General features: G+C 33.2%; 2 protein-coding genes across 3 annotated transcripts; one reads left to right on the top strand and one right to left on the bottom strand.

Moving 5' to 3' along the window:
• Positions 1–27: 27 nt before the first annotated feature.
• Positions 28–15,235, bottom strand: LOC131938740 (transmembrane protein 94). Its single transcript, XM_059296879.1, has 30 exons — positions 15,118–15,235; positions 14,057–14,287; positions 13,496–13,647; positions 13,051–13,244; positions 12,670–12,806; positions 12,379–12,484; positions 12,011–12,097; positions 11,598–11,711; positions 11,226–11,399; positions 10,723–10,900; positions 10,541–10,602; positions 10,235–10,300; positions 9,868–9,989; positions 9,308–9,401; positions 8,950–9,058; positions 8,278–8,380; positions 7,917–8,081; positions 7,285–7,456; positions 6,857–6,940; positions 6,468–6,752; positions 5,845–6,231; positions 3,723–3,822; positions 3,309–3,417; positions 2,882–3,056; positions 1,842–2,087; positions 1,621–1,757; positions 1,296–1,399; positions 1,040–1,133; positions 460–627; positions 28–100 (listed from the first exon to the last, which is right to left on the bottom strand). Exons 2-30 carry the CDS (start codon positions 14,272–14,274, stop codon positions 28–30), a joined length of 4,215 nt encoding a protein of 1,404 aa, XP_059152862.1. The 5' UTR covers positions 14,275–14,287; positions 15,118–15,235.
• Positions 15,236–15,938: 703 nt separating this feature from the next.
• On the top strand, positions 15,939–22,159 carry LOC131938753 (progestin and adipoQ receptor family member 3). Of its 2 annotated transcripts, XM_059296898.1 has the most exons (7): positions 15,939–16,079; positions 18,342–18,635; positions 19,073–19,235; positions 19,649–19,801; positions 20,306–20,503; positions 20,645–20,735; positions 20,880–22,159. In XM_059296898.1, exons 2-7 carry the CDS (start codon positions 18,388–18,390, stop codon positions 21,005–21,007), a joined length of 981 nt encoding a protein of 326 aa, XP_059152881.1. In that variant the 5' UTR covers positions 15,939–16,079; positions 18,342–18,387; the 3' UTR covers positions 21,008–22,159. The 2 variants fall into 2 exon arrangements, with proteins under 2 accessions (XP_059152881.1, XP_059152882.1); XM_059296899.1 differs by lacking the exon at positions 15,939–16,079 and having other exon boundaries at positions 18,295–18,635.
• Positions 22,160–23,328: the final 1,169 nt, after the last annotated feature.

The raw sequence follows: 23,328 nt of genomic DNA, 5'->3' as shown, positions 1-23,328 counted from the left end.
GTTCTAAGAATGCAGTCCAATCACTAGTTAGAATGGTGAATTCATACCCAGCTTTGTATCAAAATCTAAGCGAGCTCTTCTTTGCCTCCTCACAGCCAATCTAATAGAAAAAGATGTGACAAACATTTTTAAAATGAGAATAGCAGTATTGTGGACAATACTTTAACAAACAGAATTTGGAATATCTAAGAGGATGAAGTGGTCAGATGATAGAGCTCACTATCACTGACCCGAGTTCTGATCCAGAGTTTATAAGTCTATCCAGCTCTAATTGGTACCTAACATTACGAAAACAAAGACGACAGAGAGCTGACCACTCTATCCCTCATATACAGGGTAAAAAGATAAACTCTACTTCATCTGTATGTTGTGCACAAGAAGATGATGCTATTAAACTAGTACCATATACAAGGTTGAGGGAATAAATGAGAATTGTATGGAGTAAATAAGAAATATTACTTGATTTCCCTCTTCTTAGCAAGTTCATTGAGAGAGATGGTGATGAGAGGCCATACACATCCTATAACCCAAACAGCTGGCACTACATCAGACAGAGGCAAGGCAGATCCAAAGGTATTGTGCCTCATGTACACGTCTGCTACACAGAAGACAATTTGTGTTGCAAGTCTGAAATTTATTTTTAAAGAAATTTTTATTAAGAAATGAGCAAATTTCTGAATTATTCAAAACAATTTTAAATATCATACTAGTGTATTTTATAATAAATAACTCCATCACTGGTATGGTTAATAAAAAAATTAAAATGTTTGAAGATTATGCTAGATTGGCTGCAATAAAGAAAGTTGTATTTATAAGAATGTACTAGTATAATCAGGGCAAATAAACTACAAGTACATCACAGGCATCTTGTGACACTATGTCAGAGTTTAGCAAGCTCACACAATTTTCTTTATACATATTGCTAATAAAGCTAATAAGATACTAATTAAGGGTGTTGTTTTATATTGGCCAGATATTTGTAGCTAAGGTAATTCATAATGCAGGCCAGACTGAACTTTTCTTCCTGCCAGTTACTTACAAGATTCCAGCAGTTAGAGACCAAACCAAATTTTTAAATGGCAGTCTCTGCCAGAGATGGTCTTGCCAGTGGACTAGACTCATTGATATTGCAACTGTGGTCAAGAGATAATATGTTCTTTCATAAATTTGTGTGCAAGTGTCAAAAAACAAACAATTTTTTTATGTAAAGAAACATTATCATAAAAACATCATTTGTGAAGTATAAGCTAAAGAATAAAAAAAAAATTAAATTTTTAAACGACAAGAGAGCTTACCAAGAAAAATGACAAAATACAAGTGAAAAATGTTTTGCGCCAGGACCAGCCCACCTTGAAATTTCTGGCTCCATGAAGTGATGTTGGAGCTGTTGGCATCATATCTGTTCAATCAAGTTAATTCTTGTGTCATTTACAGACGTTACACAGAAAAACTAAAAAGTATTTAATTAATTAAATTATTTTAAATTTAAACTCAAGCAAAGATGGTTTTATTAATTGATAATATTAATAGAAATCAACTCATTAAGTTTAAACTTAATAGTAAACTGCTGTTAATATGTACTTAATCAAATTTTTTATTTGTAGCTAATAAAAACAATACCTGATTTCGTATATAGAACAGTGAACAGTAGAAACATTCTCACAGAATGAATGTAGCACTAATGCAAAGCTGAGCACAGCAATAATGATGGACGGCAGGAAGCGGGTACAAAACTGGAGGACGAATTCAATTATCATCTGAAGAAAAATATTTTAAAACATGAATGGACACGACATTTTAAACAGGTAATCTTTATTCAAATAATTTGTGGCTGATATTACCTGTTTGTTGACATGGTGAATGTTTTTATGTGTGGCAAGTCCCACTGTCCTTGCCTCATTTGGGTTGCCCAGCAGTGAAAGACTAAGGGCGGGTACGACTACTAGGACCAGCCATAGAACATGTTGGACGTCCATGACAGGCGGCAAGAGAAACAGGCAACAGACAAACTGGGACAGCACAACAGCCAGAAGACAGCACAGCATAAGGTAGAAGCAGTTCCTCATGGCAAATATGTAGTGTCTTGACTAAAAAGATGGAAATAAGAGATATTATGAAACAAAACTTGTATTATAAAAAGGAAGAATGGTTGAGACACTATTAAACTTGAATTGTATAGAGAAAACATTGCAAGATATGTCATTGTTGAAGCTCATGTATGCAACTGTATGTCCATATGACTACTAAATGTAATCTAATGGTAAGGTTAAAAGAAAAGATAGAAAAATTTAATTTAAAAAAAAAAAGAAAAAAGTTTTATAAATTAGAAACATTTTAAACTGGTAGGCCTATTACTCAACAGATCATACAAAGCTGGCCAAATATCCATCCAACAGTTCCAGTCATCTATATATATAATTTTCTTCTGGGAGCCGTTAGAAAACAAGCTGCAAGCGCCTCCTTGCAGTCCCCTCTCTTTCTCTCTATCACTATCACTACCACCCCCACCCCACCCCCACATTGTCTGGTGAGCTGTGGTCACGCTAAATGTTTACAAAGCTAAATGTTTACAAATCATAGAGCCGTAGAGCCGGGTTTCTATTAGGGGCAGATAATTTAGTTCGATTTTAAACTTACAGGAGGTAACTAAGAAATAACTAAGAGGAGGCTGCTTTCATGGGGGGGGGGGGGGGGGGGGTGTAGAGTCGGGGTTAGGGGAAAGGGGGGGGGGGGGGTTAGTGTTTTAAAGCAAATATTTTCAGTGGCAGCATTGGTACTGTCGAATTCACAAATTATGAATTACTGAAAAGTAGAAAATAAAACAACTAAATAGCGGCGTATGATACGCTGCGGGTCGGCTCGTCTTATATATTGTGTATACCTCCATTATAAGCTGCACCAATGTTATATTGTCTCCTCTTTGAAAAAATAAGCAACAAGGCAGAGACAGGATCCTAGAGGAAAGTTCAATTGGTGTTGGCTCATCTTCATTCCAGGGATAGGTCATGACAGGGTGTCTGGCGCACAGTTGTGGGAATAAGGGCTCAATGGCTATACTGTCACAAATTTAAAGAGGAACATTAGAACAGTTGTGGAAATAAGGGTTCAATGGCTATACTGTCACAAATTTATAGTGGAACATTAGAACAGTTGTGGGAATAAGGGTTCAATGGCTATACTGTCACAAATTTAAAATATAACATTAACATATCGTGGGAAACAATATTTATAATTTTCACTGTAAAAACATTGATATAATTATTAAAGTACATTATACAATTTAACAGATTATATTAAGACTAGCATACCTGCTATCAGCCTGCATAAAAACAGGTGTATTGACAATATTTAATGAGCTGCCAACTACTAGCACAACCTCACCATTTTCTTGCATAATTTTTACCATTTCACACGTTGCTGAAATTTATTTTTTAAATTTTTTTATTATAATTTCTAAAATCTTTTCATAAACATTTAATAACTAGAAAAATTATACAAATTTTGCTGACATTAAACAAATTATACAAATTTTGCTGACATTAAACAAATTATACAAATTTTGCTGTTTAAAAATACTGCTTAGTTTAAAGTATTTAAATGACATTAAACATGTCGAGATTATATGTGAATTTACATTAAGCAAATGTCAGAATATGTTTGACTAGACTTAAAGCAATTGTTGGCCAGACTGTATCTGATTATCCCTAATGTTATGAGCTAACCTTCAGGCACACAGTCTGTGAACAAGTTCACCAACAGTGGAACATTGTCAATGTTTTGTAGATGAGGTCTAATGTTTTCTATACCCCTGGGTAGGTGGGCCTGGCAGATGAAAATATAACAATCAATACAAATTACTTAGTCCTAACTTTTCTTGTTAAAATCAGTTTAACATTTTAAATATTATTTATTTTGATATGATGGATGTCAGAAAAACTAGTTTGCTTAAGTTATGAAGTCATTGCTCATTTTAAATGCTGATCAGGTGATTAAAGGGAGAGCAGTAAATTTTTAAACCATGTGTTAAAGCAGATATGTCATCATTTGAGTGATTTTTATTACTAGGCTTAGAATTGTGAATCTGAAAGAAACAGTTCTGAGCTAACATAACATATTAAAATTATGTGTGTAAAAATTAGATGGTCTAGTTTGAAAGTATTACCATAATAAAAATGTTATTTACAACATAATAAATAACAGTACATTTATTAGTAATGAAAATGTATGAGGTGTTAGATGATGTAAATGTTTTAAAGCCAACTGTAAGCGATGCTAAGTTTGAAGAGATTTACTTGCAAATGGCTCACTGACCCCTTACACACAAGCAGGAATATGTCAACTAAATCAATTCATTTTTAAATATTTAAAGTATGAATGAACTTAACTGCTTAATTTAAAAATTATTCAGGTGTAATGCATATATGTCATTACATTCCTTGGGGGAGGGGAGAAAGGGGGATTGCTATTTGTGATAATGTATAATAAGATGAAGAAAAATGTGGTTAAAATTATCTCAGAAAGATTGACCTAAGACTATAATGTATAAGATTCTCAACTTAATAAAAAAATCTGTATAAGCACATAATAGTAAATATTGGCGTAACAAATGCTGATTCTCAAAGGCATTGTAACTAGATTGTCAAGTGTTTTCTTTTAGATTTTAACACAGGGCTATATAAACTTGACTTAAAACAATCTGTTTGAAAATTAATGGAAATATTTCTATACCATAATTTACCTAACAGTTGTAATTAGAAAAAAAAGTGAGATTTACATTAAAAAATGTTTTAAAATAGGCTTAATGCAGCAACAACTACGGTTTTCACGTTGGATGCGAATGATTGGTTAGCATGTATTGTCTTTACTAAATCAACATTCTATGTAGTAATATACAGGTGATATAATTAGAGGTATGTGAGGCTTAACTAAGGTAGGGGCAGGTGAAACATCACTGGGGACTGGTAAGAAATCAGTGTACAGAGATATATTGAGGGGGGTGGAAAGGGGGGGACAATGGAGAACATGACAATATAACTGGGGACTGGTAATACCATTTAAAATTTTAGCACCAGAATGATTAAGGAAATAGGTCAAAATAATATTTTGAAAATACATTCTATTTTTACCTGACTTAAAGCTATAAAGTAAACTGATCATAATTTTATTGTCAGTTTTCTAAAATTATGTAAGTAGTCTAAATATATTTTTGTAATTTGTTATTATAAAGCTTTTTTTTTTTTAATTTGTAAATGTGAGCCAAAAAAGTTAAAGCAAATAAAAGAAATTTTCAACATCCATCCTGAAACAGTGAATTGGCAGAAATGAAAATGAAACACAAAACAAATGGCATGCAAAATAAAAAAAGAGGTTCCCATGTCCCAAAACAACCGTTGAGTTAAATACCTCTCCTTTAAACTCGGCTCTCCAATGACTAGTAGTAGTGGTTAAATTCACATCAGAATTATGATTTTGCTAGAGTATAGAAAAGGTTGCTTATGTGTAGAAGTTAGGTAAACAATTTCTGGCAGTAACAAGAGTATCAATACTGTAGAACATAGGCACAAAGTCTGACAATAATTTAATGGAAGTTTTTTCTTCCATAGTATAGGCCAACATGTTTTAAATGTTAAGGTCTATGATATCTGGTTATTGATTAAAGATGTATATATATAGGATTATGAATTGTTATTTTGATAAGAACATTGATATCTTATATGTAAAATAAATGGTAAAAAGAAAATGAGCTAAAATCAGAAGCCACATAAAAGATTTAACCTTAGGGCACCGAGTGCATAGAAAAACAACATCTAGCATACAAGAAAGTTGAGAGGAAACTGTATTCACCCTATTGTCTAGTGCACCAGTTAAACTGTCCTCTGTGTTCTCCGTCACATAACTGGAGGTGTAACGGCTATCAGACTGGACATCAAAATCTTCCTCATCGTCCTCATCCTCGTATTCAGATTCTGCCCAAGATTTGTGCCCTCTGCGTGGCACCAGTCTTCGCTTGTCCTCATCCTCTAGCTCGCTGTTGTTCTCAACCTCATTGTCATTTTTATTTTGCTCCGTCAAGGCGGCTTCTTTCAGCAGAGCTGAGGTTTCATCTCCGTCCTGCTCGTCGTAGTTACCTTTGCCACAGATGGTAGAGCCCACATCAGTCAGTAGAATGCTGTCCTCTGTCACTGAGTCATGATCAGGTACCATTGGCAGTGTGTCTTTTGCAAATTTTACCTACATTTAGATCAACATTTTACAATTCAGTAATGTGAATGGCACAATTTTTTTTTTACCTTGTTTGGATGATTATTCAGTATGGATTAAAATGAATGTTAATGTTACAATGTAAACAACCAATTTTTAGTGACTATTAGGATTACTTTGTTTATGTCACAACTATTGATTTATTTGGCATACACAGTTTGAGAATGTAAAGTAAAAAGTGTATGGAAGTGTACTGAAGCAACTACCTGAACTTCTTGAGTATTTACAAAACTTGGAGCACTCTGTGTACGTGGAACAAACATGGGATTGGTTACACAGAGAGATCCTGTGGTCAAGTCCCTGGAGCGTATCAAACCCTGAGGGTTACTGCCAGTTTCAGACATGGGTCCATCTGCTGCCTCCCCCTGCACATTGTTGCACAGGCTGGAGAGGTTTCTGCTGGAGGAGTTCTCTGAGGCAACAGACTCAGCAGCCATGAGAGAAACATGACAGTTCCACCCCGCTTCCAGACCCATCTTTTCTGCAAAAACCTAAAAAAAATTATGTGGGATTATTTATTTTAAAAACTGTTTTATAGTTTTATAGTGTATGTTTATAACAAAGTTAAAAAATACATTTTAAAATGTGAACTTACTCGACTTCTTACTTCATTTTCTTTTGAAAAATGAACAAATCTTATACAGGCTGACTCCAGTTTGTCAATTAATTGAACAAAATCCTGGAATAATAAAGAGAATAGAGATTCAACATTTTGCTCAATATTACAAGGTGCCCAGTAAGATATCCCATGTTACTATTTCTTAACTCTCGCACATGACAAATTAAACACAAATCAGAAAAACAAGATTAGATAGGTTGATAATAAAAATAGAATTAAACGATATTGACTGATTTAACCATAAATAAACATATCTAAGCTAGCTTCATTGATTAAATATAAATCAAAATAAGGTTAGCTTGACATAACATAATAACAAAAGAAGACAAACTTGACTGATTAAACATAAAAACATAACTTAAGTACCCAGACTAATTTAACATAAGATGACAAACAAGACTTGCCTGCCTGGCTTGATATTGCAAGGAGACCATCCCAATGAAGGTCTGATGAGACTGAAGCATCTTGCCCAGGCCCAGCTCCTCCATGGATGTTGTGGGGCTCATCTCCAGCAGGGAGTCAACACTGTGGGACCTGGGGTGTCTTTGGATCTCCTCATCCCCATCCAGGAACACCCTGTGTGAAATGGCACTCATGTTAAAAGGTGTGTGTAGTTTTGTATACAATGACATAACTACCAACATCTAGAATACACTTTGTATGATGGAACTTGTGATAAATAGTGTATGTAGTTTATGTACTCAGTGACATCACTAATACCATCCAGTAACACTCTGTGTGAAACGGCACTCATGTTAAAAGGTGTGTGTAGTTTTACAATGACATTATCATCTAGGAAACTGATGGCACTGCTACTCACCCCATATCCTCACCATGAGCTACTTTACTCACCCCATATCCTCACCATGAGCTACTTTAGTTGTACTCACCCCATATCCTCACCATGAGCTACTTTAGTTGTACTCACCCCATATCCTCACCATGAGCTACTTTAGTTGTACTCACCCCATATCCTCACCATGAGCTACTTTAGTTGTACTCACCCCATATCCTCACCATGAGCTACTGTACTCACCCCATATCCTCACCATGAGCTACTTTAGTTGTACTTGGAGTCTCCATTAGTTCTGTGTACACATCGCTGGACCACTCTTCCACAGACTTTGGCAGTGGCTTGTACGCAAATGCTGTACAGTACGCGATCATTGAATTTCTGTGGTAAAAGTCAAGCACCCTCTTCCTGTAGAAAGCATGTCACAATAGCATTCACATAATGAAGACAGTACTTGACCATTACATTGATCAACTCGTAGGTCACAGCTTATAATGGTACCAATGCTAGAATATAATCCTCTGACCTGTACTTGACCATCGCATTGATCAACTCATAGGTCACAGGTTATAATGGTACCAATGCTAGAATGTAATCCTCTGACCTGTCCATCTCTGTGAGAGTTTGAAGATCTGTCCCATTCCAGGCATCAGTGCAACAGTCCAGGACCAGATCTCCTGTTCCTTGGGTCATCAGCTGGCACATCCCTGCAGAGGGAAATCTTTTCAATAAAGATTAAATATGTTGGGAACAATAGAAATCTTTTAAATAAAGATTAAATATGTTGGGGATAATAGAACTCTTTTAAATAAAGATTAAATATGTTGGGAATAATAGAAATCTTTTAAATAAAGATTAAATATGTTGGGAACAATAGAAATCTTTTAAATAAAGATTAAATATGTTGGGGATAATAGAACTCTTTTAAATAAAGATTAAATATGTTGGGAATAATAGAAATCTTTTAAATAAAGATTAAATATGTTGGGAACAATAGAAATCTTTTAAATAAAGATTAAATATGTTGGGAATAGTAGAAATCTTTTAAATAAAGATTAAATATGTTGGGAATAATAGAAGCCTTTAAAATAATTAGTAAATATGTAGTAGAGAATATAAACATTTTATATGAACATTTTAAATAAACATTCAATATGCAAGCTTTAAGAACAATACTCACAAATGATTTTAGTAAAGCAGACTGAAACTAACAGAGCTTTTTAAGCTAACTTATTAAATTTGTAACCATTAGCTTAGAGTAGAAAGAAAATGTTACCAGTCAACTTATCCCTGACCACCACAGACACCTGGTTGGGCATGGGGATCTTGTGCTGAATGAATGATCTAGCTCGGTTCTGCTTCTCCCTCTCAGCCTCTTCGTGTGGCTAGAAAAATAGGGATGTCAGGACAATTTTTATTGCACTAGTTCAAGCTAAATAGAATGATTTGTGTTGTCTAAAGACTTTTAATACAAAGACTGGAGAACTAACTCACAAAGTCAAATACACAAAATTTACAAGAAGAAAAGTGTGTTGGGTTAGTCTGTTTTTAAGTTCAGTTCAGTCAAGGTCACTAGTTGTTACAGTTATTGACCCACAGAGTATGTGCATACAATTTCTTCTAATGGAACTCACCACTTGTCTATAAACACCAAGGGTGGCCTCATGTGTAAATATATTCACAGCATCATCAACAAAACCAATTTCCCTTGGTAGTAAACACAAGCACCTGTAAGGGATGAAATGAATTAATTTTCTAAACTTGCACATATATTTCAAATAAAGCAGTATTATGAACTATTGGGTCTAGAACAAATGTTAAGTGTTGCATGCAAGGTCTAAAAATGTGCCAACATTTTAAATTCAAATAAAATAGTAATGTGAACTTTGGCATCTAGGGCAGGAGTGATCTGTTGCAGGTAATGTACCCTTTCAGACCTTATGGTCCTTCTGGGTATATGCAAACAAAGACTGTGTCTTTAAACTCTACTTATAAAAAGATTATTTAGCCAGCCACTATGTCCAGCCACTTTCACCTGAGTCAGTCAGGTACACATTACAGATGAGAGGACTCAGGAAATGTCTTAAGGACTTGATCCTAGGATATGGAAACTGTCAGATTAACTAACATTAAATACAACTCCAGCACACTACTGCTGCATGTGATGTAAATAAAAATACAGTAAAAAGGCAACCTTCTGTTAATAACAGCAACTGTGTCTTTTTTTTCTCTGGCAGCGCATGACACGTGATCTGTAAACTGGGTGTACCACTCTGATGTGCAGGGGTTGCAGGTGTTCAGGAGGATGTTCAGACCCTAGGACAGAGGCAACAGACATAGAAACCAACAGACCCTAGGACAGAGTCAGGAGACATAGAAACCAACACACCCTAGGACAGAGTCATCAGACATAGAAACCAACAGTTGCATTTAAAATGCCATTTTTTCATACAGGGAATTATCTAAAAAGTAGCCCAGTGTTTCGTTAACAAGCTTAGTCTAGTAGTCCGAGTCAGCTTCACTAATAAGAAATAAACCCACCCTCTATTGGAAGAGCTTACCAATGGTTTAAGGGCAGAAAGATGATTTTTCCAGTTGGGGTCATCAAACAAGACACCAAAAGCATCCTAGAATTTCAAATGTTTCTGCTTTTATTGACATATGATATGCAAAACTGACTCAAATGTATTTTTATCAAAATAAAATTAAGTAGTAATGAAGATAAAGAAAAACAACGACAAAAAGGACAATTTTCAATTATAGTCACAATTTATATTCCCAGATTTGATGCCATTAGATTATATTTATCAAGATATTTATCAAGAAAACTGTATTAGCATATCATGCTGTGAGTGAAAAAAACCCACCCTTAGTTTCGCAGCATCGTGTGTCATATCCAACACTTCAATGTTTGATGAGGGGTCACTGTCTGCGAAAATATAAAATTTTAGGTTGGTTGCATCCAACTATTCAGATGATGCTATGAAAGATAAAATTATTGATTTGTTAATGAACTTATAACGAATTAGCTTCTTCCATGTTCGTGTACCTGATGGAGTCTTGTGTCGTCTCCTACGTTTTATCACCTTTTTTTCATCTTTATCATTTTTATCATCTTCGTCGTCTTCATGGAACTCTTGCTTAGAGGCAGAGGAGAAGAAGAAAACCTTTTCTGCTGAAGGATTAGGCCAGGACAGGATTCCTTTCTTGTCCACACAACACAAAGCCTGTTGAACAGGTATCAAGATTTGTGTAATAAGAGCATGCATCAAGTTTTTATTGGTTCAAGAACAACTACAAGTTTATATGGTTTGAAAACATGTAGCAAGTTTTTAATGTTTATAAAACATGTTCCACTTTTTTAATGGTTCAAGTACAAGTACCAAAATTTTAATTGTTTCAAGAACATGTACCAAGTTTTCACTGTTTTATAAAAACATACAAAGTTTTTAATGATTTAAATAATGTTCTAACCATCCAAGTTAACAATACTGCTATGATAGAATCTAAAGAATTGCTAGCAATGAACTGATGAAATAAAACTCTCCTTACAGTGACACTGCCAAGGGCATGAAGCATCTCAAAATCTGGACAGATAATAGGTCGTTTAGCCCAGAACATGTCCCAGAACCGGCTTAGTGTTTCTGGCCAGCTTATGCTGATGTCAGCATCTTTAACCGAAATGTTGCTGCAACTTCCTAAACTTTCGGTGGAGTCTTTAAAATCCTATCAGAAGGAGATTATGAATGTTAAAACAGTGAAAAATTGTATATTTTGATGTAGGATTTTCAAAATTAGAATAAAATTCAGGAATATTTTTTTTTTGCTAACGAACACCTTAAACTGAAACATCAGCTCTCGAGTGTTTTTTAAAATGGACATCTGATTGACTGAAACACGATATAGAATCTATTTTCATATTACCTTTAATGAGCGGAAAATATCATAAGCAGCAAAAATGTGAGCCTGTCCAAATATGTTGACCACAGTCCACAAAAATGGCAGGAGGACTGGAACTAGAGGGAGGGCCCCATGGACCTGTACAAAGTAATCTCATTTTAAAAAATTCATTCATAATGAGTATTAAATTTAATAAGAATTTATGTGAATACTATCATTAATTATTCTGACTTAAGAATTCTATTTGAATTTTATTTATACTATGCCTATAATTAAATGTAATGATTTAAGAATTGTATCTAAGCTGTAATTACAAATATTGAATTCATTATTATATTTATACTATAATTAATTATACTGAATTAACTATTGTATGCATACTATAATGTTCTGCAAAAAAAGTAAAAAAAAAACTGCCAAAAGGAATAAAACAGCACCTGTAAAACTAAAATAAGTTCAGTCCAATGTCCTCCTCCTTTCTCTAAATACAAATATCTTGACACATTAATAGCTAAAAACAAAAGCTGAAACACAAACAAAAACTGCTTGACGTTTAAACAATATGAAAGTCTTTAAACTCAGAGTAGTTTTACAATTAAAACTTTAAAAAAAAAAAAACTGGCAGAAATATTCTCAAGAGCAGAAATTTTTATAAGGAATGTTAACAAAAATGTAACATAAATCCAATCATACAATAATGAATTACAATTTATTTGTTTTGATCACACAATCTTATAGGTAACTTAGCAATCACACACTATCTTAGCATGAGGTGCAATTAAAAAAAAAACTTAGAATAACTTACAAAAGTTACAGGTAAAAATCTCTGCTCAAGCCAAACATTGCACACAGTGTAGCGCTCATTTTCTAAAAAACTAAGTGGCTTGCTTGGATTTTCTTCAAACATAGACCTGGAAAAAAGTGGAATTCACTTCTGATATTATTTAAGGTCATTTATTTGATAATTTATGCATTAGAATAATATCCTTCACAGTATTAGTTTGATCCTAAGCAAGTAATGTATAAGGTCCAATGAGTTATAGTAATCAGATTAATTGATTAAGTGCAAGAAATTTCAGTGAAAGATGAACTTTACTTGATATTCTTTATAATAGGTGTTTCTTTGAGAACAAATTTCTTAGGAACAAGCGGTTTCCTTGGTTGTGGCCCTTCCCCTGACTCCTGATGCATTTCAGAGAAATAAATCTCCCCAGATTTTAGCACCATGTCACCCTATATAAAGATGTTACAGCATAAGAAATTATGGTTTTATTAGTAAAATAAAAATTTCTAATTGCAATGATAATTTACAACTGAGAAATACCTGAATAATGCATAAATAAGAATTATAGGGGAAACAACTTTAGTGTCTACACAGCTGTACATAAAGAAGAAAGGAGAAATAGCTCCACAACTTATGAAAGAACAAAAGGAGAAACACATCTACAAATGTACAAAAAAAAGAAAGGAGAATTACCTCTACAGCCTGACAATGTTCAGGCGCTGGATGACCTGGTCTGAGCATTATAACATCCCCAGCAACCAGGAGTGTGTGTGGTAAGTTGACCAACATCTTGTCCCGCATGCACCACTGTAGGGATATACAAGGTGACATTGGCGTGTGCAGGTGGGGATAGTTCTCTGAGCTCCAGGTACTATTGGTGACAGCATCTGTTATAGAAAGCATTTCAACAAGACATCAGTATGGTGATAACATCCTTTGGAAACTCTCAGTTTATGGTTTAATTTTGTGTAATTAACCTACATACAAATATTTCAATAAATATTTTTTTAACAAGAAAAATCATTGAAATTGCATTGATAAATTTAAATCTGCTTACAATTAAAAGATTTATTTTTAAGTTTTTACAGCAGCAAAGAGTTATTTGGCCTTGTTTTGACAGACACTATCATATATTTACCTTGGAGGATCTTTATAAATGCTTTCTTTAAGCCAATGTCTTTAGCTGTGTTTCTTTTAATTCTTAAGCAAATTAGGAGGCAGTTAAAAGCTATAGATAATATGAGTAGAACAGCTTCAACAACCAGCCATGCTCTGCTACCTGATGAAAATCTAAAACAAACGATAACATGAGATTAATGAATAATTTGTACAAATCTGAACAGCAAATTATCAGACTAAGCTGTTTGAATTGATATTGAACAAGCAATTTTAAGGAAGTGGCAGACTGAGACAATGTTAAAATATATTTTTTCACTATAAATTGCTTCACATAAACTAGATGTTGCATATAATATAATTAAGGCCTCACCAACCCTGGTTAACTGGCATTAGTTTCATATTATAGTGCAAGCATTATTTACTGCCTGTCTATGGCATTTGATGTTATATACCCATTTATTGAAAGAGTCTCATGTCAATCTTAATCATTTTTTTTTAATATGTTGAAATGCCAAGGCCAAATTTAAAGAAAAACAACATCTAAATGACATCGGTTGTGAACAAACACCCTTGAACTCACTTATCAACTTCTTCCATAGAAGCCGCAACAAGCAAAGCCACAGCCATGCCAAGTACAGAGAAAAATGAAATTGGTGTGTAACGGGAAGATCTGCACAGCATTTGTGACACAAATCTTTTGAAACATGTTTTTTGTAAAATCTGCTCATGTTCATCCACAATACTGGTAATTTCATTGCACAACTTCTGTACTGCCTCAGATGAACTAAGACCACTCATTTTACATACATATCTGAAAAACACAAAAAGAATAGCTTTCAATGTAACACATATGCTATAGGCACCATGCATGCACTCCAACTCTCTAACCCTCCTCCCGCCTCCTCCCTTGCTCTCCAGGCATGGGCAACAGCGTGTGTACCCACCCACCCCTTTTGGACAACTGTGTCTTTCAGGTAGTCTTCACCCGTCACTAAATAGCGGCGTATGTTACACGGGTTAGCTTGTATTTTTATTTCTGTGTTTTTTCTCTAAGATGGTATTCATTAAAATAAACTAAATAGAAAGAAGTTGTTAAAAAATATAAGTCTGCATCAAAGTTCATATAAATCATCGGCGCATTGAAATTTAGGTGCGCTAAAATTTTTCACAGATATCAGTGCAATTTATGCCCAACAAGACTGCCAATTGGTAATAAAAATTTGGGCGATTCCAGCCGGAAAAGGATATGCATGCGTAATGGAGAAAAAATACCGCCTTCATTTGCTGTGATATTTTTTATGATACTGGGCATGCAGGTGTTTACAAAACAAACCGCAGAACCCTAACCTTAATCCTTACCTAACCCTAGCGCAGCTATTAATATTATATCACTGCGCTTGCGCAGAACTAATGAGTTTCTTATCTTCTGCCGAAGACCTGTTTTATCACCTTTTTTTCATCTTTATCACCTGTACGTCTAGCTAGGTCTAGATAGAGGCTAGCTAGAGGTCCTTGCTAGATTCTAATCTAAATTCTAAATATTAGTAAATAAATTAAATCTAGGCCTACGGACATTAATATATAATATATACTATAGCTCTAGATCTAAATCTAGACTAGACTAGTAGTAGTAACACATACATTGTCAATGTCACATTATTTTTAAAGGGATGTGTGACACTTCATCATTCTAAAATCTGTAGCCAGAAACCAAGTCGGTAAAATAAATAAATTAGGCCTACAAATTATAAAACCAAAACAATTGTAAATGTACTCTCTATTTATCAAAACAGCAATTAACCACCAATTTATTCATTGAACATGGTATCTCTACTGACATTTAAAAGTTGAAAAAGGGCATTTTTGTTTCTGCTAAATGTATAATATTCTAAAGGCTAAATAATAATATAAATAAGTACATTTTAGCCAAGTTGTTTCAACATATAGATCTAGATCTAAGCATGAATTAGTATAGTATAGGACAGTATGTATAGGTAGACAGTTGTGTATTATAGTGTAGGCCTATAGCTTGCAACGGTGATTTAGAACCACACAATTCATAACATATAGATTTACAGTCGAATCTAATAATTTTAATAGTAGTACTCAAATAACAGTTCTGAAGTCCAGAAGTAGGCCTAATTTTAAAAAAAAAATGATAGGACCTAATCATTACCCATTTGGCATTTAATCATCAGCTAGATCCATATCTTATGAGTGATTCCTCTTAGGGCCTAATTGCTTCTTCGAGCTGACAAAGACACATATTTTAATGCCCTTTATCTTGGCTAACTGTATTCGTGAATATTATAATTTCGAAATAGATTTAGATCTACATCTTTAAATAATATGAGTAAAAAAATCTTAAAACTTGTCATTTTGAACGTATGTGTGTATTTATTGTCGATTGCTTGACTTTAGAGTTACTTCTTGATAATGTAATCAGTATTCTGAATTTATAATCGATTAGTGATTAGGCCTAATTTGAATATCATAATCACGATAAGTAAGAGACAGGCTGCATAAAACTTAATGCAAATACTATAGGCCTAGCTATTTTTAGTTCTAAACTGTATCTTTTTGAGCATAAAACTGCATGTAATGTAAGTTTAAGAAGTAATATTTCTAATTTCTTAAATCATGTTTATCGATACAATACACAATGAAGGTTATATTTTTACTCTATGAGTACTGGCCTAGAATATTGTTTTCCGTCGCCTAGACACGAAAAAATAATATAGATTTCTAGATCTAGATGTAGAATCTAGAATAGATTCTCTAGACTGGATCTAGATATAGATTCTAGATATGCAAAATGAGAAATTATCTAGTCAAGGGCTGATCTAGATTAGATCTAGATTTCTAGAATCTAGACTATTTCATTATTTGTCGATCTATTTTTTATTTTGTGACATACATTGAGTACATATAGTTAGTACATTGACGACACATTCACATTGAAATTGTATTACACACTGACACCCCCACTACTGTTAACATGATACATGTGTTAAGTGTTAGTGTGTGTTAGTGTAAGCAAGGCAAGTGTTAGTGTACTTACTTCTTAGTGTAGTCACAGTTAACATCAAGCCGGTCATCACCAGCCCTGTGGTTTCGTGGTGAAGAGAATCAGAATGTGGCTGTTGTTATTACTTGTGTTGTTTGTTAGCGTGTTAGTTACAGCAGTCCCTCTGTTTTGTTTCTTCTTTAAAAAAAATATTTGGGGTATTTTTTATACCAGTGTCTGATAATAGAATCTTCTTATTGAATTGGTAGTTAACTAAAATAAAATACTCACATGGCTTGCTAATGCCTGTGTTTAATTTAATGTCATTGCTAACCAACCCTATCTCTAACCTAATCCCAACCCTAGTAGTGACCTAGTCATACCATACGCTTAATCCTAATTTCTAACGAAGTGGTACTTTACTCCAAATAGCCCTCAGAAGGCTATTTGTACTTTGCTCTTTTTAGCCGACCAAGCAAATTTATTGTTAAATTTAATATTGTCCTGTGCATGCGTGCATGATTATTTTTTTATTATCTTGTGTATGACACTCGACTTTTAAATAATATTGGAACTTTTCGGGTGGTCTAAGTGGTTACGCATTGGCTGGTTAGTTTCCGTGGCGTAGGTTCCATTCCTTTTGGCTCGGATTGGAGTTTGTATTTATTTTATTTAAATTTTATTTAAAGTTTAGGAATTAGGGTTAAGTTTAGTTAGGCATTAGGGTAGGTTTAGATGAGTTTGGCATTAGGGGATAGGGTTTAGGATTGGGCTTAGGTTTAGTGATAAGGTTAGATCTAAAAAAATAGTTCTACATTGCATGAATAAGGGAATTTAAGGATCACAGATAAATGTCTCACTCTGATTGGTCAGAGTACAAATAGCCTTCATAGGGCTATTTGTAGTGAAGTACGAATAGCCGCAGCCATTTTTAACCATAAAACAAGTCAAGGTTACAATTCTATAAACAACCTACCACACCTATTTTTGGAAGAAACTATTATAATTATTGGACATCAGTATCTGCAATCATCCAAACATGTTTCTTGTCATGTAAAAATCAGTCTGGTACACTGTGAATGACAATCAAATCAATAAGAATAAAACATTGATTATTTATAATCATTAGAAATTAATAATAGTTGACAGACCAATCTAATTATTAAATTAAAATTAGGCCTAAAAACTTAGAGAGGTAAGTAGGGCAAGCTTTATAGTTTAGGCCTAGGCCCTATAGGCCTATATATTTAATTAATTGCTTAGGCTTAATCATTTTCATCAAGTAGATCTAAATTTACTGTAGACTAGATTATCTCTAGATCTAGCTTTGTTTGCTAGAGTAGTCTGTCTGTAAGTTTAGACTAGAGGCTAGAGAGAGATTTCTAAAAAGTAATAGGCCTGTAGACTACTGTAGCTAGAATATAGATAATAGATCTATTTAGCAGATAAATATGAAATTTTATTATGTGTATTACTTTTAGCATAGAGGTTCAAGCAAAAGATAAATAGCTTTGATACATCCTACCAGCTGCTCAATTGTTTACTGTTAAGAAGGCTTAAGAGTTCCTGTTGATTAGCCTACCCATGGCCCTCTGTTGAGCAGCATGGCATGAATGAATAGATGTTAGGGTGGGTTGTTGTTTATTTTTTGTTGTTTTTTTGGTGGGGGGGGGGGGGGGGGGGTTGTAGGCCTAGTGAGCAGCATGCTGGCTATTAAAAAATATTGCTCTGCTTAATCACAGAATAGACACACCGCTTATTATAGTTCAATATTACCTAACAACCATTTTGTAACATTGATACTGTGATGTTAATTATTGATCAAGCTGATGTATCAAAATAATCTTTTTTTTTCCAGAAAATCCCCTTCATTCAATGTGCTTTCATAACCTAAAACACACAGAATGGCCTATACATCAGTGAAAAATCGTCAAACAAAAAGCTCTCTGCAATTTGAATTAGACTCATATCACATCTTAGATATAGAGATTGATGACACAGGAATAGAAGCATGTCAAACAGGGCTGTGTGATATTGATAAAGCAGAAATAGCACTGTTAAAGTATCATGAAATTCCAGAATTTCTGAAAGGAAATCCATTTGTTGTTAAAGGCTACAGATCAATGCTTCCATTTTCTATGTGCATGAAAAGGTAAACAAGAAGAAAGTTTTATTTTTCTATTATTTTATACTCTCATTATTATACTCTATTTTAGTAACAAGTTTTAATCATCTTAGGATTGTTTTAAAGATTGTTTAGGTTTGAGTTACATAATTATGAGGTTTATTATCACTTTTACCAAGTGAAGGAAATATTAAAAAGTTTTTAAATTGTTTATATTTGAATAATTACATAATAAATTACGATCACAAAAGTATGAAACTAGTTCCATTAAATGGATATTAGATACATTTGTAGTTGCACAATGATATTTGATCTTAGCTACAAACATATGAAAATGCATACTGTTGTACAATTAAACCATCATAAAATATCCAGTTCCAAAATTTAAAAAGCAGCCTACATTTTTTAGCTATGCTTTAAAGATTTATTCTTTAACTAATCTCAGTTATCTGTAAATATTTCAGCTTATTGTACTGGACGAATGAGACGTTAAACATTTGGACTCATCTTTTTGGATTCTTTGTTTTTCTTCTGCTGGTGTTGTATGACAATCTAGTGACACTTCCAAATTTAGGCGGCTCATTTTCTGATCATGTTATTTTAACTATTGGACTTGTTTGCTTCATGGTAATGTTTCTTTAAATATTTTTAAAAAGTTAATATTCATTTTATTTTTTATTTCTAGCTAGCTGTGAACTATTGTATTTGAATCTAATAACTTGATTTTTTTTAAAAAAATGTAAATACTTTATTTAATACTTTATAAAGTAAGACTTACATTTAACACAGCCAATATTGGAAGTAGGAAATATTTTTCCCAAATACTGTTTTTACAAAAAGATTTCCATCTACTTGAAAATCTTAATGTATTATTCTATAATTAAAAAAAACTCATAGGTTTCAATATTTAATGTTTTTAGGTGATTGAGTTAAAGTTATTTTCTGATGCTTCTGTTTTTTTCCTTTTAGCCAATACTTAAATTTGAAAATTGTTAATTGTACACAAATGAAAATTCAGACAAGATTAATAAACATTTCAGTTTTGTATGCTGTGTTCCACTGGCTTTCACATCTTCTGTTGCCATTCTGAGAGAGCAAGTCGCAGATGGCTGGCTGTTGACATGACAGGAGTCTCCATGGGCATCATAGGATGTTATCTGCCTGCTGTGCATTATGCGTTTTATTGCTTATCTGTACGTAATGTTTCCTTGATCTTTGCTTTGTTTACTTTTTATAGGGGAGTAGTCTGGTTCCATCAACTTCAGGTGGGCTCCTAATGTAAACAAGCAGAAAGTATCTGCTGATCGCAAGTGGGAATAACTTTATAATCCCCTGTGCTGACCACGCAGTTCTATGATATGGCCACTATTGATGTTACGGTTTGAAAGGGCAGCGTTAAATTTTCTATGTAGAAATTTTGTGGCCTAAATGGTGCACAGTACCCTTACTATCTTGGCTTGTAACTTAAGATATTTACACCAAGTCTATCACACAGATTATTGGTACTAATCAATATTTTCCTGTGATATCATAATAAATAGATTAAATTACAACTAGTATGCCAATAGCTTAATATCTCTTTTTGATGACAATCAATTTTTGAAAATTGCATATTCAATTATTTATCTTTTTAAATGTTAAAGATGAAAGGATTTACTTGTTGTGTTTTCATGACTTAATATTTTTTTACCTTCTAGATATGGAGAGATTTGTACATGATCATCATCACTGTGCTTTCTGTTTGTACGTTGATGTTCCAGCTTCATCCCAATTTTTTTACCCACCATTGGTTTTATACACGTATTAGCGTGTATGTTGGTCTTTCCTCTTATGGGGTTTTACCAACACTTCACTGGATTTATCTAAATGGTGGAATGTCTTCTCCCCTAGTTCAAGTATGTTGATGTATTATTACTTAGAAAAGTATCTTGAGATATACAAAAATATAAAGCAGCCTACAATAAATATTAACTTAGCTTTCAGTGTAATTTCAACATTCTTAGACAGTAAGTTACAAAATTAGCTTTTGATTTCAGATGTTTGTCCCAAAAGTCACAATGATGTACATGCTTGGTGGGCTAGCATTTTCCTTTTATATTACCAAGTTTCCAGAAAGACTTTTCCCAGGTGGGTTTTGTAGACATTTTATTAAGATTGTAAATATTTAATCATGATACATCTTTATTACAAAAATGTGTAAACTAATTGAATTTGTTTCATCTTTGTCATGTTATTTCTATATTTCAACCTTTTTTTAAAACAATTTTTCAGGAAAATTTGATTACATTGGTTCCAGTCATCAGATATGGCATACACTTATAGTGATTGCATTTTGTTATTGGCATAAAGCTGGTGAGGAAATCCTAATGTTTAGGATATCTAACGAATGTCCAGCTTAACAAGACTGATCACCTTCTACCTGAGATATTTAGCTGTGATCAAACCATTTTTTTATCTATTTATTTTTACTTTTGAATTACTAGAAAATCTTTTTATGTACTTAACTAATATCAATGGCATAACATGACTGTAAAGTGTTCCTTAAAGAGAAGAATACCAGATACAAGAAACAATACTTAAATACATCAAACTTATAAATCCAAGTATAAATTATATTTATATATAAGTGTAATACTTAATTTTAAAAATAGCACAGATAAATTATTTAATTTAAAATATGTGTCAATTAGTTTTTCTTGGATAAACAAGAATCCAAAAAGTCTCTCAGCAAAGAATTAAAGACCAGAGCATTCATATATAAAAAAAAAAATTTGAATTTTTTTTTTACTACATTGTAATTTTTTTATCAGAACATGATAGTACAATGTGAAAAACAGGTAAATTCAGTGTTTATTAAAAGTTAGTAGGACAACACTTATTTATAAATATCAAATTGTGTATAGTAAAAAGTTCAGTGCTAGCTTTGAACAACTTAAGATATATGAATTTAAACTTACAACTGAGTTATATTCCCTATTGGGAAAACCATGTCTGATGTTTAAAATGATCATAAGTATGATTTAGGTATTTAACCTTTGAGTATTCTGGCATGCCACAGATTTCTTGGTACACACATTTGGCCAAGATATTTTCTTCCATGTTTTAAAATCAGATTATTTTTGTTCACATTTTATATCTGTTGTTTATGCAATAGTTTATGTAAGTTAAGAAAAACTGTTTTTTTACAAGCTCACTTAGTACTTGAGATTAAAGTATTATTTATCACTAAAACAATCAAATATGATAATTTTATTTTACATGAAATGAACACTGCAGCTGAAGGTGTCAATGGTTACTTTTTAAACTTAAGTTACTGTGTTTACGTCTCTTTTTGTAATCCTTTACTATTTTTCATACATTATCATGGGTTGATCTATCATGGCTGGGGAAATTGAGGGGGGTGGTGTGACTAGTTAAAAAGCTTTGCTAATTTTTATGATACTGAATGTATTGTAAGTCTTCTGTTCTTAATATTTTTAATGTATAATTGTATAGCTTTGGGTGGATCACTGGAGGGTCATGAAGGTCGAGCCCCTCCCCCCCCCCCCCCCCCCCCCCCAACTCAGGTGCTGGATCAACCTATGGATATTGTATTTTGTATGCCAACACATTCTGTGTTCATAGAGCAGTGAATACTCTCATTTTAAATTGTTTTGTTGGTTGTTTTTTATTTAGCAAGATTAATTTTATTTCTACCTTTACAGGACAATATCTATAATCTTCAAGCAACAAACATTATGTTTTTACAATTTCTTGTCATATTTGTTGTTTTTTTTAAATATTTTCTTTAGATGTCAACTTACGCAATAAACAATTATTTTAATTTTGAAAGAATAATCAACTCATTAAAAATTCTTTTAAAATTGATTAAAGCATTTTATCATAGATGTAGTTTAATTCTACAGTTCTAGCTTAATGTTTTATTTCTCAATGCATTAGGACCTATAATAAACATGTTTACATTAGATACTTTTAGAATAAATTTTGTTTCACAACATGTTCGTGTTTTAATTATGCTGAAAAATGTTGGTCTCTGTGACAATTTAACTTAACAAATTTAGTGTGCTTGTCTGGGGGTGCTTGTGTTACAGTAACTAAAGTTGGAACAAAAGCAGCAACGATGTATCTTTGTGTGATCCCATCGAGATTCTGAACCCTGTCTAGGATACTAGCCCCTAATTACACCCCATGTTAATTTAAATAATCCCTCCTTCCCTACTTATTGAAAACTAGATTGGCTTAGCGGGTACATTGTAACGTTGCTAGACTCTACTTGTGAAGGAGGGAAATTTAGATGTGATAACGGTGAAACTACTGACACTCTCAATGTGCTTATCTATGGCTATTGATTTTGAAGTCTGAAAGATGTATCGTTTGAAGTACATAGGAGTTTAGTATATGTCATTGTTTGGCTTGACTTCCCATGTTTGCCAAGCAGTTTCCATTTATCCAACTTATTATAGAAAATACACTTGCGACATGTTTACTGTACGTCTAGCAATAAGTGAGTTTTGGTAAAATTGGCTTATAGCAACGTTTTTTTTTAGACATGCAAGGGTAAATGCACTGTAACAACAGCCTTAAAGTTTGGCATAGAAAACTGCAAGCCACTGACCATCCAAACAGACGTTTACAAAAACTGGGAATCACTCAGAACAAAGAAATTTCCTGACTTTAACTCTCTAAGATAAGCACACAATTTTAAATTTGTGTTCCACTT

Source organism: Physella acuta, unplaced genomic scaffold (genome assembly GCF_028476545.2).
Source record: "Physella acuta isolate Inbredline_101_S28 unplaced genomic scaffold, ASM2847654v3 ptg000256l, whole genome shotgun sequence".
Taxonomy (NCBI): domain Eukaryota; kingdom Metazoa; phylum Mollusca; class Gastropoda; family Physidae; genus Physella; species Physella acuta.
The sequence above is the reverse complement of the archived record's forward strand: the minus strand, read 5'-3'. Positions and strand labels throughout refer to the sequence as shown.